This window comes from Syngnathoides biaculeatus, chromosome 8, assembly GCF_019802595.1.
Source record: "Syngnathoides biaculeatus isolate LvHL_M chromosome 8, ASM1980259v1, whole genome shotgun sequence".
NCBI lineage: Eukaryota > Metazoa > Chordata > Actinopteri > Syngnathiformes > Syngnathidae > Syngnathoides > Syngnathoides biaculeatus.
This window is the reverse complement of record NC_084647.1, coordinates 772,470-792,084: the sequence shown is the minus strand read 5'-3', so window position 1 is coordinate 792,084 and position 19,615 is coordinate 772,470. Positions and strand designations below refer to the sequence as shown.

Genomic DNA, 19,615 nt, shown 5'->3' with positions numbered 1-19,615 from the left:
GCACATATCAGCCATGTTTTGGGGTTGTGGGAGGAAACCAGAGAATCAGGAGAAAACCCATGCAGGCACCGGGGAACATGCAAACTTCACACAGGAAGGGTTTGGGATTTGAACCCTGGTACTCAGAAATGTGAGGCTGATGAGCTAAACAGTCGTCCACCGTGCCAGCACTTTAATATATAATTAGATTTTTTTTTAAATTGAAATGAAAACAACATCACCAAATGGATAGGCTTTTCCAGTTCATTTGCATTGCTTTCCAATAGTAGATATTTAATGAAAGACAAGATGTGGTTTAATAAACCATGAGATGTTTATTCAGTTGTCTTTTTCCAAAGAGGTTTTCATGAGACAAGCATCATCACAAAGCCACTTGTGATAATCCAGTTAAAATGAATGTACAAAAAAGGGCAGTACTAATTGGCCTTGGTCTGTGACAATGAAAGCATGCATGTGCTCGGTATGTATGCATTCCTGAATGGCATGGTTGACCATGCGCATATGAAGAAATGTGTTCACAAGAGTGAAAGAAAGAACAAGAGTGGATCCATTTTGTTGCTCGGAAGGGCATCAATAAGGCACTTGCTTCATTTTGAACGGTTGATACTTAATGTAATTGGATGTAAAGAAAATAGGTATGAATAATGGCTATAGGTCGATAACTAACAGAAGTAAGCGCAGTAATACAGGATAGCTGGCCAGAATTTAGCTCTTGTTGAAGGTTGCAAAGACGATCTCGAAGATATTTTGGAATTTCCCCTTGATCTCTTCAACTAAAGGGGAAATCTTCTCTGTCAGGGCAGAGAGGTCTTCTGATTTGATGGATTTTGCTTGGTTGTAGGCCTGCTTGAACTGGTCTTTATAGTCGTCCACATAGGGTTTAATGTTCTCTTTCAGATCCAGCAGACGTGCACCAATCTTGTTTCGCACAGACTCGATAATAGGGATGAGCGCCCCCTTGGTCTCTTCAACGTTGAGAGTCACCTTGTCTTTTAGGTCTTCAATAATGGGCTCCAGCTTGGTTTTCAGAGCCTCAATTTGAGCGGTGTGTGTCGCGTGATACTCTGTGATCACAGGCTCAAGAAGAACACGGTACTCTTCGATGTGTTTGTCAATGATCTCCTTCAGTTTTGTTTTTTGGGGCTCAATTTCCGCTTTCAAGGCATCGATATCCACCTGGACATCGTGACGGAATTGCTGCGTAATTTCAGCGAGTGTAGAAGCCACACCGTCGGTGATGGGAGAAACGGAACCCTGCAGAGTTTTGATCTGAGTGTGCAATTCATCCAGGTGTGAACTAAGTAGAACTCTGGGTAAGAACAGAAAAGAGAAGAACACTTTTTACCTCAATTAAGTATCTTCAGAATAAAAAACTAAAAAAAGCAAAGCTAAATCATTGTGAGATGCTTAGCATAGTTCCATAGCTAGATCAACAGATGGTAGCACTGGTTTGAAAAATGACAATGAATTGCCTTACTTAAAATCTTTGTATTCAGTATCATCAAGCTGGTCAAGGGCCCTCTTGGCACTCTCTTTTATTTGTGTCAAATAGACATCCGCAGCAGCCCGGACATGGGCCAGGGGACTGGGTTGATCAACCTGCACGGAAGCAGCCTGAGAGCCTATACAGGGATGAATAATTAATGAGACATATTATAGGAGGAAAAAAAGAGGGAAAAGTCCAGAGTGCTCAGTAATTGGGGATCCACCAATGATAATTGTATTAATGGCAGTACTCACCAATGGCCAGTAACAAGGTGACAGCAAGAGTGACAAACTTCATGATGGAGGTCTGAAGTGAAAAAAAATCAAGTGTTTGACCAAGTAGTGAATATATATTGGTATCACACAGTTGTTGCCAAAGCATTAGTGTTGTTATTTGAACACTAGCAATTAATCTAAAATGCCTGAATCCAGTACCAGTAGGGCTTGGTGTAATAATTAATAATCAAGTTTAGTATGCCCTGGCTAAGGAAAGCATCAGAGGACAATCAACTTTAACCTAATCATAAAATGATCCTGTATATCTGTGCAGAGGCAGACATTTTTATTTGCATTTCCGGACATTGCTCAAAAATTAGAGTAAGCTGCAATGTAATTTTGCAGAGAGCAAAAAAAAATCTGTTCAATAGACCAAGATGTCCGTTTGTCCCAGGTCTTTGTTCTAAAGCCCCAATTAGCGGTTGCAGCTACAGATCGCCTTACCTGGTGGAGTTCTTGAAGAGACTGACAAGTGGAGCAGGAGCAGACCTTATATAGTGGTCAGACAAGTGATGAGTACTTGCATGGAGGAGGGGGAGGTGAGGGAGTTGTGTGTCGCTGTGGAAGTGGACCTCACCCCCAGCCATCTCCCCTCACCAGGGGACTAAGTTGAGAGTTCAATGGTCACCTACTGGGACATCACTCAGCATGCAGACACATTTCCAGAAGGGAAAGACTTTAATCTCTTCATTCTTATGCAATTATAGGTCATGGCACAAGAATGTCACTAAATGAATTTAACAAACCAATCAGAGGTCAACGTTGGTGTTCTACATTGGCTAGTTATGCCTTGATGATGTATGCTGTTCATATAGATTTTTGTCACACAAAACAAAGATGAACTGAAGTGTTATATGGAAAGATCCATTAGAATACAGGACAAGCAAATATTGTACGTATGGAAAAGAAGGTGAAAGTTTAGATGACTCTATTTGTACTAGTTGGATTAGCTATTTTGTTTGCAAGCATTCACGAGCATTCACCTTGATACAAACACAGGCAGGACACACACACACAAGATACTATATAATCAATACAAACACACAATGGTTAATAACTCACAAGAATAAAAGGCTAAGAGGGGTTAGCTCACAGTGCCAGGCTGCACAGTCATGAAGCGAGATAAAATTACCAACACTGTAGATTTATCCAAGATGTTAGCTTGGTGTGTGAGAGAGTTAAAGCTTACGTTTTTGTGCGTTTGTAGGAGTGTGCGTGTGCATGTGCGTGTGTGTGGGGGGGGGCAAGTCTGATTATTAGGTCAAAGAGTGGTGTGTGCCATGCTGTTGTTTGTTGTCCTATCTCAAGCGGACTTTGTCACAGTGGCTTTATCTAATTCAAGGAAGTGGGATGATCACAGAGATGTCTCCAAATATGTGCATATTCAAATGCATTTTGTCACAAATAATTACATTTCAGAAAAACAGTCTACTCAAGGACCATTTTCATCAATCAATGAGAACTGACTTACATAAATGTGTTTGATTTAAATAGATTGCATTGATTAGATAACATGTAACAGTGTCTTCAAAACAAATGTGGCATCATGTTTTAATGATCAGAGGCAGCCAGGTTATATATATGAAAGTTTGATTTGTTGATATTGCAAAAACAACCTGTCTCTAGGGATCAGGTAATGTGTCAATTTTGAAATAGACTTCATATGTTCAGCACATCTTCTCTGGTTTACTATCTGTCTTTGTAAACGCGTATTATTAAGCCTCACTTTATTCAGTACTTTATATATTTGTACAAGCATTTCCATGGGACAGTTAAAAACGCAAAGTTATTCAATTCTCTTGAAACTGATGATTGACAACTTCAAGCAAGCAATGCTATTGTAAGCATCAGCCATTTGTTTAACAGAAGTTAACAAACCACCATAGTAACTACAAACCCAATTGCAATGAAATTGGGACGCTGTGTTAAAAATAAAAAAAAACCTGAAAAACAATGATTTGTAAATCATGTTCAACCTATACTTATTTGAATACACAACAAAGAAGATATTTAATGTTCACATTGATTAATAATTGTTTTTCGCAGGTAATCATTGACTTAGAATTTTGTGGCTGCAACACGTTCCAAAGAAGCTGGGACAGGTGGGAAAAAAAGACTGAGGAGGGGTGGACAGGCGCTTTCCTGAATTGCTGAGTCATTCACAAGCAAAGATGGGGTGAGGTTCATATCTTTGTGAACAAGTGTGTGAGAAAATAATAAAACACTTTAAGGACACTGTTGATCAACGTACAATTGCAAGGAATCTAGGTATTTCATCATTTAGTCCAAAATAGGATAAAAAAATTTCAGAGAATCAGATAAATTGGATAAAAGATGGGGCCCCATAGCTCAGTGGTGAGAGTATTGGTTTGGTAAACCAGGGTTCGTGAGTTCGTTTCTCACTCCCCAAGAGGGGTAGCGTCAGGAAGGGGCATCCAGCGTAAAAACTGTGCCAAACAAATATGAGCGTTCATTTGAGATGACACGTTGTGGCGACTCCGAACGGGAAAACCTGAAAGATAGTTAAATAAATTGGATAAAACAGGTTGGCTTCTGCCAAGGCAGCCCTTTCTCACCAATTACCTTCTTAACTTACAGTATAGACATAATTTCTAGGCACAGCCGGGGCATAGAGGGGGTCCAATTTGGTGGTCTCAGTATTGCATCTCCAGTTTTTGCAGATGATGTGGTTCTCTTGGCTTCATCAAGGCATGATCTCCAACTTTCACTGGAACAGTTCGCAGCTGACTGAAAAGTGGTTGGGATCAGAATCAGCCACTCCAAATTTGAGACCATGTACCTCAGTTGGAAAAGGGTGGCGTAACCTCTCTAGGTCAGGGTGAGATGCTGCCCCAATTGAAGGAGTTCAAGAATCTTGGAGTCTTGTTCACGATTGAGGGAAAAATGGACAGAGAGACCAACAGGCAGATCGGTGCAGCATCTCCAGTGATGCACACTTTATATCGGTCCGTTGTGGTAAAGAAGGACCTTATTTGAAAGGCGAAGCTCTCAATTTACAGGTCAATCTATGTTCCTGCCCTCACAAATGGTCACGGGCTGTGGGTCATGACCGGAAGTACAAGAAGGATCCTGGATCCAAGCAGCCAAAATGAATTTCATTTGCAGGGGCTCTGGGCTCTCCCTTAGAGATAGGATGAGAAGCCCGGTAATCCAGGAGGATCTCTAAGTAGAGCCACTGCTCCTCTGCATTGGCAGGAGCCAGATGAAGTTGCTGGGGAATCTGATTTGGATACCCCCTGGAACGTCTCCTTGGTGAGGTGTGGAATGGACCTTCAATGTGGCTCTGTGGTCATTTACTTATCTTCTGTCATACTACTTCCCAACCACACACACACACACACACACAACACACACACACACAACACACACACACACACACACACACACACATATATATATATATATATATTATATATATATATATATATATATATATATATATATAAAATTGGCTCGTGCAAATCTCCTAATCGTGGTGTCACTATACAGTACTGTACAGACCAACCTGATATGCATGATCTACATATCAGTTGCTGACTTTAGAGCTGCTGACCAAGACTAAAGTGGCCCTGTCAGAGGAGTGACTTTTATCTGGAACAGCAACCTTTGAGACGGCATGCAGTGCATTTCATTGATTTGGCATCCACACCTATCCGTCTATGCGATAACTGCCATAATTCTTATCAAGAGGACTTCAGTGCTACAACCAGCTCATTTCACAACACTTAACTGCAATATCATGACAGGCAAAAAGAAAATTAAAATGGGTAAATAACTGAGTGATAGAGATGATACTTTCTGCCTTTGTCATGTGTATGTATGTTTGTGCCGACCAAAGGAATACAGAACTGGGGTCCAGTCCTAATAATCTTTTTTCGTCATAGAGTTCAACTATGTGTTTTTGTGTGACCACCAAATGTCTAGACAGCTGTGAAGCGATTTCACGGCGCTGATAAATATTTAATCAGCAAATCCACCATTTGATCGGGCTCTGGCTGAGGGTCAGAGTTCACTTCATTGTTGCAGCTGATTTCATGATGGAGCAATGCTCGAAAACCAGCAGGGGAGGTTATCTCAGCTGTAAGAAACACAGAGTTCTTCAATTCTCACCCCCACAGACAGCATTTTAGATATATCTGCTGAATTCTTGTGATGTTTTTGTAATGTCACATCTGTTGAGTTCGCTTCTGCTTTAATACTAGGGCCAAAACTGTGGTTGAAGTGTCACTGTGGGGTACTTTACTCTATTTGACTGGGAAAAGCAAGGTAATTTCACAATGAACTTGCATAACCAGCGTAGTAAAAGTAGTAAAAGTGACAATGAGTCAGTTGATTGTTTGACTGTGGACGCAGTGTAACACATAAAAAGTAAATATTTATTTACAATTACCATCCACAACATTATGACCACTTGCACAATCTAAGATCCAATGCAATAGATATTCTGCCTGTATTGATATTATAATGTAAACTTTTGACTGATTGTTGTTGTAGTTTGTGGTGTGGTGTCATTCTGAGAGCTGTTGGCATTCTCTTTTACAGCACTGTCATGGAACTAGTTCAGTCACCAGAATATTCGACACCACTGCGCACTATAACCACAATAATAAACATCCATCCATCCATCCATCCATCCATCCATCCATCCATCCATCCATCCATCCATCATCCATCCATCCATCCATCCATCCATTTACTTAGTCGCTTATCCTTACAAGGGTTCCAGGAGTGCTGGAGCCAATACCAGCTGTCATCGGGCAGGAGGCAGGGTACACCCTGAACTAGTTGCCTGCCAATCACAGGGCACGTGGAGACAGACAACATTCGCACTCACAATCACACCTACGGGCAATTTAGAGTGTCCAATTAATGTTGCATGTTTTTGGAATGTGGGGGGAAACCGGAGTGCCCAGAGAAAATCCACGCAGACACGGGGAGAACATGCAAACTCCACACAGGCGCGGCTGGGATTGAACCCCAGTCTTCAGAACTATGAGGCCGACGCTTTCGAGCTGCGTCACCGTGCCGTCTATTGTTATCTTCTTCTTTTCCTTTCAGCTTTTCCCAATAGGGGTCGCCACAGCGTGTCATCTTTTTCCATCTAAGCCTATCTCGTGCATCTTCTTCTCTAACACACACTGTCCTCATGTCCTCCCTTCACAACATCCAACAACCTTTTCTTTGGTCTTCCTCTTGCTCTTTTGCCTGGCAGCTCCATCCTCAGCACCGTTCTACCAATATTCTCACTTTCTTGTCTCTGAACATGTCCAAATCATCCAAGTCTGCTCTCTCTCACATTGTCTCCAAAACATCCAACTTTGGCTGTCCCCCTAATGAGCTCGTTTCTAATCCTATCCAACCTGTTCACTCCAAGCGAGAACCTCAGCATCTTCATTTCTGCTACCTCCAGTTCTGCTTCCTGTTGTTTCTTAAGTGCCACCGTCTCTAATCCGTACATCATGGCCGGCCTCACCACTGTTTTATAAATTTTGCCCTTCATCCTAGCGGATACTCTTCTGTCACATAGAACACCAGAAACCTTCTGCCAACTGTTCTAACCTGCTTTGACCCGTTTGTTCACTTCCTTACCACACTCACCATTGCTCTGTATTGTTGACCCCAAGTATTGGAAGTTGTCCACCCTCGCTATCTCTTCTCCCTGGAGCTTCACTCTTCCTGCTCCACCCCTCTCATTCACACACATATATTCTGTTTTACTACGGCTAATCTTCATTCCTCTCCTTTCCAGTGTGTACCTCCATCTTTCTAATTGTTACCACGCCTGCTCCCTGTTTTCACTGCAGATCACAATATGATCTGCGAACATCATGGTCCAAGGGGATTCCAGTCTAACCTCATCTGTCAGCCTATCCATTACCACTGCAAACAGGAAGGGGCTCAGAGCTGATCCCTGATGCAGTCCCACCTCCACCTTAAATTCCTCTGTCACACCTAAGGCACACCTCACCATTGTTCTGCTGCCATCATACATGTCCTGTACTATTTTAACATACTTCTCTGCCACACCAGACTTACGCATGCAGTACCACAGTTCCTAGTATTCTGCTGAATAAGTTGGTCAAAAACTCCACAGCCTCCTCACCAAATTGTTTCCATACTTCCACTGGTATGTCATCGGGTCCAACTGTGTTTGCAGCTTTTCCTTTAAAATAACCCCTACTCCATTTCTCTTCTCATCTACTCCATGGTAAAATAATTTAAACCCTGCACCTAGACTTCTAGCCATACTCCCTTTCCACTTGCTCTCTTGGATGCACAATATATCAACATTTCTTCTAATCATCATATCAACTAACTCCCGAGCTTTTCCTGTCATAGTCCCAACATTCAAAGTCCCCACACACAGCTGTATCGTCTGTGCATTTCTCTTCTTCTTCTGCCGACTCAGCCGCTTTCCTCCTCTTTTTTGTCTTCGACCTACATTATCTGAATTTCTACCTACACCTTGCAGATTTACATTAGTAGTAGGAAACCCGGGCCATGACCTAACCGTTATGGAATTCGTATGATGAACGCGCATATATGTTTGACACAGTTTTATGCCGGATGCTCTTCCTGACACAAACCTCTGCATTCATCCGGGCTTGGGACTGGCAAACAGGTTGCACAATATAGTGCTGCCCAACGGGCTGCAGATGGTCAAAAAGAAGAAGCAATCAAATTCACAAAGTCAGGACATAAGATACACAATTCGCATACTACCTAATCTATGTTAAAGTTAAGGTCAAATGAACATAAACACAGTCAGCATATAAGGTACACAAATCACATAGTACCTTTGTGAAAATATAACAGATATGGCGATTTAAAAGGATATGTGGATGGAAGGGATTCACACCACAATGGCCCTCACTCTAGTAGTTGAAGGTTGAGTCACGTTTGATGTTTGGTCTTCGTTGTATACTCTATGTAGATAATGTTGTTAGCGCGCTAGGCTAACTTGGGCCAAGCACCTTCAACGTGAATGATAAGGCACCAATTTGGGTACTAAGATGTACTAAGATAAGACTTGTTAAATTTCCTGTAAGTCCTCACGGCCTCATGTTCGATGTTTCTTCAATATCCAAGAATTGATCACAAAAGAGTCTCTTTGTTAGCAAGCTAAGCTAAGGAATACTAGGCCGATAAGCAAGTTTAAGTTGGGGTTTCCACTTGCCCAACTTCTTATGAGTACTCACTATTCTCGAAGTATACGTTACATAGGTTTTGGAGGACATGTAGATACTAGCGTTTGATGTTTTCCTTCTCAGTAAATATTAGAAAACAGACCAGTTTTGTTGTTAGTGGTCTAAGCTAGGCTAACTTTGGCCGAGCAGCTTCAACGTGAACAGTATGGCTTCAATTTGGATACTAAAATTGCACAGATGGTGATTTTAGTCCACTGAAGTCGTTGCCAGAAGCGTTCCATGTCGAATATTCACAACATTCGGTCTAAATTCAGCAGGATTTATTGAATTATGATCAGGCTGGTCAGAGCCTTCAGTTTAAGCTGCTACCAGTTTGAAGACCGGAAGCCACTTTAACTTGTGACGGCCTGACTTGACTTTCCCAAACGAAAAAATGACATTGACATGATTTATTTGAGAAATGCGTGGGCAATTTATTTCCATCTTTGCTAATTGTATTTGACATTTCAATGAAGTCTGCGTGAATCATAATTTTATTTTCATGTGATGTAGTGAATCATTTCAGACTCAAGGCCAGTGGGTGTCTAATACGGCAATTGCACAAGAAGTAGAGGTTATTCACCTGGTTACCCAAGAAGTCAAATCCACCCACACAAAAAACAAACAGGAGATGGATGAGTGTCAGTGAGCTCAATCAAACAAGAAATCCTGTATTTTGATTTTTTTTTAAAGAAAGAGAAAATCTTATTAATTAATTCTGTCATTAATCTAAAACCACCATATAGCATCACACCACTGGAAAAATGGCATTAACATTGCTCTGGTGATGCAAGCGCCAACTATTAAACATGGGTGACAAAAAAGAGCTGTTTGGTGCAGCAAAAGGCTCTTTAAATGTGCCATATTTTACCAAACCAACTTTTTTTTCGTATTTGGAATGTACAGTAGAATTGGTTCTTCGGTGCCGACATAAACGTGTGAAATATGAATTCAAAATGTCAAAAAAAACATTCCTGAGTTATAGATGATTTTCTCCAAAGTGACAACAATTCATGTGTACACCTCGGTTACGCGCTCTCAAGTACTCTCTGTCAGGACTAGAACACGGGGTTGAACCCAAATGCACAACTCAGGAGGCGCATAGGCGTCTTTATTCAGTCCTATGTCGAGAACCCAACAGGCAGTCCATGGAAGCAGCAGTAATGGAATCAGCAGGCATAAGAGGCAGGTCAGTAGGCAGGTGGGAGTTGGTACACGAGAAGTCAAGAACAGGATCAGAAAATTACGGGAACGAGGCATAAGGTAACGATCTGGCAGAGACCAGACCATACATGTGGTCCTAAATAAATGTTACATGATTGTTTGAGACGAGGTGCAGGTGTGCGCCTCTACTGATTGCGGCAGGTGTGTGCTGCATCAGGGACCGGTACAGACGGAACAGGGCCGGAAGGGCTATGACACTCTTTGTTATTGTGTTTTTCATTCGTCGGTGGAGACATTACGTGACTCACTAACACAAGGGAAGACTTCCTAACCATCAGAGAGTCTACCCCTGACTTTCTCTCAACAACCTCTGCCAATCCCATTAGTTTATTATTCACCGGGACAGTGACTGTGGTCTTTGGCACACGGAAGCAGAGGCAGCTTCATAGACGGAATTGAGCCTGGATGAAGGTGAAGCACCGCAGGAGAGAACACAGATTGGCATTCCCGTTGATCCAGACCACGAATCTAGGCTCGATTCCCAACAAAATGTATGAGGTTCAGCTTCTCATTAAGACCAGCAAAGATTTCAGACATTCCGGCACCCTGTGCATCATGGAGACTTGGTTTTGTGAGCCTGTCACCAACAGACAAAATACTACAATCACAATCACATAATCACAGAGTTGTCAGGGAAAACAAAAGGCGGTGGGATATGCTTCTATCTCAATGAAAAATGGTGTATGGACACACTGGAGTGTCTTTGAAAATTCAGCTGGCAGCCTGGACAAATATATGAACACTGTTATATCCTATAGCAGTTTCTGTGAAGAGGTGTGTGTACCAACAAAGTCGTTTTGCACATTCAATAACAACAGGCTCTGGTTTGTTGCGAAACTTAAGCGACTTTGCCAGGCCAAAGAGGTCGCATCTCATAGTCGGGGTAGGGCTCTGTATGATCACATGAGAAACATACTGAGGAAATATATTAACATTGTGAAAAGGAACTCTGCAGCAAAGATGGAAAAACAATATCGTACTTACAGCTCTAAATCAGTCTAGTATCCATTACAAACACTAACCAATTACAAGCAATGATCTGGCCATGTTGAAAACAATGGTAGGCTGGCCGACGACTTGAACAGCTTTGACTCCGGGTTTGAAATGGACACTTTCACACCGCACACCCTGCCGCATCACCGAATACCATGACACCTAAGATTCCCCCTCCTGACCTGATCATCCACAAACAGGTTGTGAGACACATGTTCAAACAACAAAAGATGAACAAAGAGGGAGGCCCAGACATGGTGTCCACATCCTTCCTCAAAGTCTACATGGACCAGCTGGCTCCAGTTTTCATAGAGATCTTCAACGAATTTCTGGAACTGGGCAAAGTACCATCCTGGTTCAAATGCTCCACCATCATTCTGGTCCACAAGAAACCTGCAATCTCAGATATAAATGACTATAGGCCTGTCGCCTTGACAGCTGTGGACATGACGTCCTTAGTACGTCTTGTGCTGATCCACCTCCAGAACAATTGAGCAAACAGGTCTGCAGATGATGTAGTCAACATGGGACTGCACCTTATCCTTGAACACCTGCATGGGACTTATACAAGGATCCTGTTCATGGACTTCAGCTCTGCTTTTAATACCATCATCTCCAAAACTCCTCTCCTCCAAGCTTCTCCAAATTAGCAGTTCCCCTGCCTTCTGCCAGTGGATTTAAAGCTTCCTGATATGCAGGACACAGCGGGTGAGGTTGGGGACACCATCTCCTCCACACGTACCATCAGCACCGGGGGACTCCAAGGTTGTGTCCTCTCCACGATGATCTCCTTACTCTACCCGAATGACTTCACCTCAACGCACCCAGATGTCAAACTCTGAAGTTTGCAGATGACACCACAGTCATCGCCTTCATCAAAGACGGTGATGAGTTAGCATACCGACAGGAAGTGGAGAGTCTGGAACTGTGGTGCAACTGACACAACCCGGAGTTAAACCCACTGAAGACTGTAGAAATCATTGAGGACTTCAGGAGAAATTCTTCTCCACAGCTGGCTCTCTTGATGGCCATTCTTATGTCAACTGTCAAGACCTTCAGGTTCCTGGGAATTAGGGGACCTGAAATGGAAGACTAACATTAACTCTATACTCAAAAAAAGACAAACAGAGCATATACTTCCTGTAGCTTCTAAGGAAGCACGACCTGTTGAGACAGTTGTACACAGAGGCCATTAACTTAGTAATGCATATCCATCACAGTCTGGTTAGGTGGTGCGAAGAAAAAGGTCAAATTCCATTTGCAACAGACACCCAAACCTGCTGAAATGGTTGCTGGTACCCCTCTAATCACCCTGGCAGGTAGATCAGCTGGAAAGCGTTGGCCTCACAGTTCTGTGGTCCCGGGTTCAATCCCGGATCTGCCCATGAGGAGTTCGCCTGTTCTCCCCGTGGCTGCGTGTGTTTCCTTTGGGCACTCCAGTTTCCTCCCACATCCCAAAAACATGCAACATTAATTGGAGACTCTAAATTGTCCCTCGGTGTGATTGTGAGTGTCTGTCTCTATGTGCCCTGCAATTGGCTGGCAACCAGTTCAAGGTGTACCTCGCCACCTGCCCGTTGACAGCTGAGATAGGCTCTAGCACTCCCGCGACCCTTGTGAGGATAAGCGGCTAAGAAAATGGATGGATAATATATCATACATTACTCATGCACTCACTGGAGTAGTCTCACCACACTGCACCATTTGCAGATCTGAGGAGTATCTGCAACACTTGCGCAATCGACAATGTCCCAGATCATCACACGACTAGTCACTTTAAGCTGCATACTTCTCTGCCCTCTTTGCACAATGGTCATTGCACTGAACAATAATTCTATTAGCCATTCGACTGCTCTAATTCCCAGAGAGAATACGACTTTTTCCACAATTGTCAAAAAAGTGTCACCATTGACAGATTATTAACAACCCCTTATTGCTCAGTGACTGTTCTTGCTATGTCTTATAGGAATTCTCTGTTATTTGACCATCTGTTGTCATACTGGAGCAGGGAGTGGAGGCCCCAGTGGGATACAAACCCACAACCCATGGTTTACCAAACCAGTGCTCTAACCACTCAGCTACGGGGCCTCACACATCATCTTTGATATCGCCCTAAAATGGAAGCCATAATAGTACTTGACCAGAGAGAGGAAACAATGTACGGCAAGTCATAAAAACTGACAGAGATGAAAAAAAAGAAGCTAGGTTATGTGCTGATTTAAGGCAACACTTGGAATACACTTTCAAGTTGGAGTTGCTCAATTTTTTGAAGTCCACCTCATTTTGATCTGTTGTGATCTTTCAGGATAATCTCTAATTACTACTAGATAACCAGGGTTTTGATGAATTTTATCTCTCAGGGAATCAGGTTCACTGGACAACACATTTGTGGAGTAGATAACATTATCCATCCATCCATTTGCTGAGCTGCTTATCCTCACAAGGGTCAGTCCTGGACACGCTCCAAGCTGTCATCGGGCAGGAGACGGGGTACACCCGAAACTGCTTGACACCCAATCGCAGGGCACATAGAGACATACAACAATTGTAGTCACAATCACACCTAAGGGCAATCTAGAGTCTCCAATTAGTAAATGTTTTTGGGATGTGGGAGGAAACTAGAGTGCCTGGAGAAAATCTATGCAGGCACAGGGAGAACATGCAAACTCCACATAGGTGGGCCTGGTCCTTTGAGCTGTGAGGCCAACACTCTAGAAAAAACCCACACAGACACAGGGGTGAACAAACAAACTCCACACGGCCCTTTGACCACACGCCATCAGACTACTGAGCCAATTACATCACAAATTGTGAAACCACTGCAATATTTTACGTTGGTAATTGTGTTTACTTTGTTAAAATTGTGCAATATCTCTGCAATCTGCAATCCCTGAAAGTCATATGCCTGCCTCTTTGCACATTATCTGCGTATTATACTTTGTTTCATTATTTAAAATGATTTTTTTTTTAAATCTTTTCAATACCATGCATAAGTGGAGGGAGTCTAACAAAGTAAGAATTTTATTGCTTAGTGCTATGCATAACTAAACAGCTTGAATCTCGTAGAAAGGTGATCCTCAAGCGCTGGTCCGCAGGCCAGTACTGAGCCATGAGGCATTTGTCGCCAATCCACAGAGAAAGAATGGCCAATTTATATAATTTCTGTTGTGTCAATGTGCTTTATTTTAATATTGACTGGAACCTCTCTGCAACAACAGCTGCTACGAAATTGAAAACTACAAAAATGAGGATATAGTAGGCAAACTCAATAATCTGACAACTCCATGGCACCACTGATGGTCTTAAAACCCTACAGACTCCAACCAATCAAATCCTACCCAAGTGGAATGTCTGTCCAAACAAAAGTTTTAAAAACTCTTTAAAGATGTCTTCTTTCCACAAATGTAGATTCATTCCACAATTTGGGGGCGATGGACTGCAAGGATCTATTGCCTTTCACGTGACTCTTAAAATTTTGTACTAAATCTTAAATTAAACAGGGAGCCAGTCTGAGGATGACATAATGGGAGTGATGTGGCAGAACCTATGGGACCTAGACAAAACCCTAACTGTGATATTCTGGACTGATAGGAGATAGTGATGCCAGAAGAATGGAGATAATTAGGTTCTGCTGAGAGAGGTAAGGACAGAATTGCAATTGTCAAGATTTCAGGTGATAAAAGCACGTTTGATCATTTGTAGTTCAGAATGAGATGGACCTAAGTTCAGCAATATTTCACAAGCTACTGTTTGTATATTTTTCATTAAAAATAGTATTTTAATTCATTCAATACTTCATTTATTATATTGTTTTGTGTTTGATCATTATTTCCAAATCAATTTGTTTTCTAGTATGATTAAGTACAGTAACACTGTACACATTGAAAAGCCTCGTTGTAATATTCAATTTAATGTAATGTAATGTTGTCCTGATCGAATACTACCCCAAGGCTTATGATCTGTTTCTCTACTTGATGCATCCATCAACCGTGACCGATAAGCGGTTCTCTTGGTTCCATATCAGGAGCATCTCAGCTGTCTTAAATGCATATCAAGGAGTGTGCATCAACGTGGTTCCATGGAGAAGCTTTATTGGAGAAACTAGTGATGTTTCTTTTTCGGACGTGTGATGGCTCCTCAGCTGTGCCACATGCAAATGGGACTGTACCTGTTGGGTTGGAAACACAGCAGGACTTAAAGTAGAAACATCTTTAGTTTTTGTCATTCCTTGATTGTTTTAGATCCATCCATCCATTTTCTTAGCCGCTTATCCTCACAAGGGTTGCAAGTAGTGCTGGAGTCTATCCCAGCTGTCGACGGGGCAGAAGGCAGGGTACACCCAGAACTGGTTGGCAGCCAATCGCAGGGCATATAGAGACAAACAGCCGCACTCACAATCACACCTGGGAGCAATTTAAAGTGTCCAATTAATATTGCATGTATTTGAAATGTGGGAAGAAACCAGAGTGCCCGGAGAAAACCCATGCAGACGCAGGGAGAACATGTAAACTCCACACAGGCAGGGCTGGGATTGAGCCTGGGACCTCAGAACTGTGAGGCCGATGCTTCCCAGCTGATCCACTGTGCCGCCCAGAAATATCTTTAGTTTTTGTTATTCCTTGATTATTTTCGATCTAATATACATATTTTTTTAGCCTGTTTTTTTTAGGGGGAAGCCGTCTTGATCGCTTCTCCATATGCAAGAGTTCATGTTGATCATCTGCACAAGTCTTGAAACATAACATAAATGTTTAGCAATAGTAATTCAACCACACACATCTTTATGAAATGGCAACATCAAGACATGAGCTTCTCATTTCTCTGTACTGTATATACACTACAATGTATAAGTATGCCTTGCCTCACATATGAACTTATATATGTCACATCAAATGTTCCATCAACACATATTGACCTTTTCCACCTATAATAGCATCAACTCTTTTGGGAAGCCTGTCAACAAGGATTGGAAGTCTTTATGGGAATTTTTGACCATTCTTTCCAGAAGCACATTTATGCGGTCACACATTCTTTCACATTCCATGAGAAGGCCTGGCTCCCAATCTCCACTCCAAACAATCCCAAAGGTATGCTCCAAACTGTTCCTACAAGGTTGGAACCATGGAAATGTTCAAAAGCTGTTTTGATCAAGCATTTAAAATTTCTTTCACTAGTATTAAGGGGCCAAGCCAAGCTCCTGAAAAACAACACCACGCCATAATGCCCCCTCCACCAAAATTACACTTGGCACAATCCAGTCAGGCAAGTATTCTTCTCCTGTAAAATGGAAAAACATCACTATGCGCCTCAGCAAACGCTTATCCCGCTACATTTATTTACTGTATGTGCTCTACTAATTCGTGTTTGAGTTGCTGTTGTTCTCAAACTCTTACATGTTCTTACAATACATTTGACAGTTGACTGTGGAATACTTAGGAGAGAGGCACTTTCACTAATTTCACGCATAGGTGGCATCCTATGACTGTTCTGCCCTGGAATTCTATGAGCTCCGGAGATCTACCCATTCACTCAAAGATGCTTGTAAAATAGCTGCATGTCTAGGTGGCTCATATTAACCTGTGGCCGTGGGGGTGAATGTAAGACCTTATTTGGATATTGTGTGTATATGCACCCCCGCCCCACACACACACAAACATTTATATATATATATATATATATATATATATATAGTCATATAAAGCGATTTGAGTTGTATTTATATGAAAAGCATGTACAAATAGATAGATAGATAGATAGATAGATAGATAGATAGATAGATAGATAGATAGATAGATAGATAGATAGATAGATAGATAGATAGATAGATAGATAGATAGATAGATAGATAGATAGATAGATAGATAGATAGATAGATAGATAGATAGATAGATAGATAGATAGATAGATAGATAGATAGATCAAAAGGCACAATATTGGGTTTTGTGGTGGTTGAACTGCTTGTTTTGAATTGGTTGAACCACATAATGCGATGAAGAATTATTAATTTAGAGCAAAATGGACAAACTGAACTGAAGGTGCTTTTTAACGGTCATAAACAGGATATCAAATAGAGGTGACGTAATCCTCATTGTACAAACAAGATCAGCTAATTTTGGAGGGAAAAACGGAAGAGAATTTATCAATACTTGGCGGCTATTCACGGGTATCAGGAAGGGAGAAATTCTAGAAGCCATTATACTGGCCTTGACACAGGTGACAATGACATTGTTCACAAGTATTACTGGAATCCTTAGGGATTAACCAAGCAGGTGCCCACTAGCAATATTATTTATAGCAGGGGTCACCAACGCGGTGCACACAGGCACATGGTTGACCCTAAGTGGTTGGTTGCCAGCCAATTGCAGGGCACATGGAGACAAAAGTCCCACTCACAATCACACCTAGGGAAAATTTAGAGTCTCCACTTAATGCATGTTTTTGGGAAGTGGGAGGAAACCGGAGTACTTGGAGAAAACCCACGCAGACATGGTGAGAACACGCAAACTCCACACATGTGGGGCCGGGATTCGAACCACGGTCCTCAGAACTGTGAGGCCAACGGTCTGCAGCTGTCTACCATGCCATACATTGTTTTGATGTCAATCAATATTATATTTTTTTAACCGTTTGTATTCATTTCACGTGGTGTTTGCTGTGCTTGTGCTTGATTCATGTTTTCTGTGTGACCTTTGTGTGATATGGATACTGTGGAGCAGAATAGTGGAGCTGCGTGTTCCCAGCAATTTAGCGTTTTCAATAAAACTACGATGCATGTTTTTGATATGTGGGAAAAACTGGAGTACCATGCAGGCACTTTGAAAATATGCAAACTCAACAGAGGTGTTGCCAGGATTTGAACCCCAGTCCTCAGAACTGTGGGGCAGATGTGCTTAAAAGCCATGCACTGTACCACTGCCAACACCCCATTTACTTTTTGTTTACTGTCAACCTCATGGTATGCAATATTTCACTCATATACACCGATTTATATCTTGTCACCTTTCTGTCTGAAATATTTATTTTAGTGACAGTTATGAGTTCCTAGACTAAAGGCCCAACTGATATAAGGAAAACCTAGAAAAAACTCTTCACTGATATGAATAAATAGTGGCCCACTGTATAGTAAATCGAAATGTAATGTACAGCGCTATCTGGGAAAATCTGTTCTTGTATATTAATCATATGTAATTGGTCTATGTATTTTTTTCTTGTCGGTACGTCTACAACTAGAGTGTATTTTAATTTCAATGTAGTTTCTCAGAGGAAGTCTTGATTAGACAATTCTGGATTTCGTTTTGATCTGAATGAGATTATCTAACATAAAATTGGGATTTGGGAATTCCGAGAAGCAATTTCCAATGGATGCTTGCTTATTGTGAGGCAAGACGCAGGTTTGAAGTGCCAATATTGCAGTGACCTGTTTTTTTACGAGTGTTTTGAATGATTGAAATGATTGCTTATAAACAATGGCAGTCCAGCAATAAAATGGATGCCAACTGCTGTTAACACTAAGATAATGTCAAATGTAATGACTTCCAAAGCGCCCCAATGCGTGTGCGCATCTACTCAAGACTACACTTTAATTGAGGATCTTATTGTTGTTGTCATTATTGTTGTTGTGATTGTTGTTTTGGACGCCAAGTAGACGCCATCCTGGATTGGTCACCATTCCACCCAATCACGGCAAACAATATGATAACGTCATCCCAGGAAGTATCGAGAAATTAAACGGTGATTTAGTTCCCTTGAGTGCCCTCAGAACGATCATCCCACAGGCTGAAGTCGACAGGGTTCAAATGGTGGCGAAGTTACCCAAAGTCATTCGCATGTCGTATCACATACCGTAATGCAGTTACGGAGTATAATAATTAATAATGTCATATCATCTTAAAGAAAACGATCAACATCGTGGTGACGTTATCTTGAACGCGAGCCGACGTCTGTGTTATGTAAAAAAAAAAAGGAAAAAAAACGGATCTTCACCGCCCCGAGATAAATGTAACCAACAATAACGTTTTGTACGATACGTGCCATTTTTTTTAACGATAGTGTAATGTTATATTACAGCAATTCCCTCAAAAACTTCGAACGAAACGCGTAATTCCCTCGATGACGTGCGTGACGAATATGCTTTTCACATCATAGTTGAACGTTCCCCAAACTTCTGAGTGAGCTTGTTCTTTTTCTGCAGTCTCATGTTCATGTCTCCTTGAAGGTAAAATAACCATTTTTTGTTTCATTTTGGTTGGCTTTTCAGTCGGATATTTATTTATTTATGTGCATAGGTTTTAAATATCAGACGGATACTTGTACTCCGTTACTGGAGATTTTTCAGGTAGATATCTACTACATTCTTTCGGCTTGTCCCGTTAGGGGTCGCCCTTAATTGAATATTTTTTTGGCAACTTTTGCCTTTTTTTTTTCATTTT

General features: G+C 41.7%; 2 protein-coding genes across 2 annotated transcripts in view; one reads left to right on the top strand and one right to left on the bottom strand.

Moving 5' to 3' along the window:
• Window positions 1-318: 318 nt before the first annotated feature.
• Window positions 319-2,269, bottom strand: apoa1b (apolipoprotein A-Ib). The gene is made up of 4 exons (XM_061827205.1): window positions 2,206-2,269; window positions 1,741-1,792; window positions 1,478-1,622; window positions 319-1,309 (listed from the first exon to the last, which is right to left on the bottom strand). Exons 2-4 carry the CDS (start codon window positions 1,781-1,783, stop codon window positions 706-708), a joined length of 792 nt encoding a protein of 263 aa, XP_061683189.1. The 5' UTR covers window positions 1,784-1,792; window positions 2,206-2,269; the 3' UTR covers window positions 319-705.
• A 16,648-nt stretch (window positions 2,270-18,917) lies between these two features.
• LOC133504871 (trichohyalin-like) overlaps window positions 18,918-19,615 on the top strand; it is a 74,546-nt gene continuing 73,848 nt past the window's right edge. Inside the window, exon 1 of the mRNA XM_061827566.1 lies at window positions 18,918-19,401. The gene's annotated coding sequence lies outside the window, so the exon portion shown is untranslated. The remainder of the gene's footprint in view (window positions 19,402-19,615) is intronic.

Excerpts from the sequence above, each read along its gene's own strand:
- apoa1b (XM_061827205.1), bottom strand. The coding sequence starts at position 1,783 with ATGAAGTTTGTCACTCTTGCTGTCACCTTGTTACTGGCCATTG. Across the intron at positions 1,623-1,740 it reads CACCTTGTTACTGGCCATTG|GCTCTCAGGCTGCTTCCGTG; the intron begins GTGAGTACTGCC and ends ATCCCTGTATAG. Across the intron at positions 1,310-1,477 it reads ACTGAATACAAAGATTTTAA|AGTTCTACTTAGTTCACACC; the intron begins GTAAGGCAATTC and ends GTTCTTACCCAG.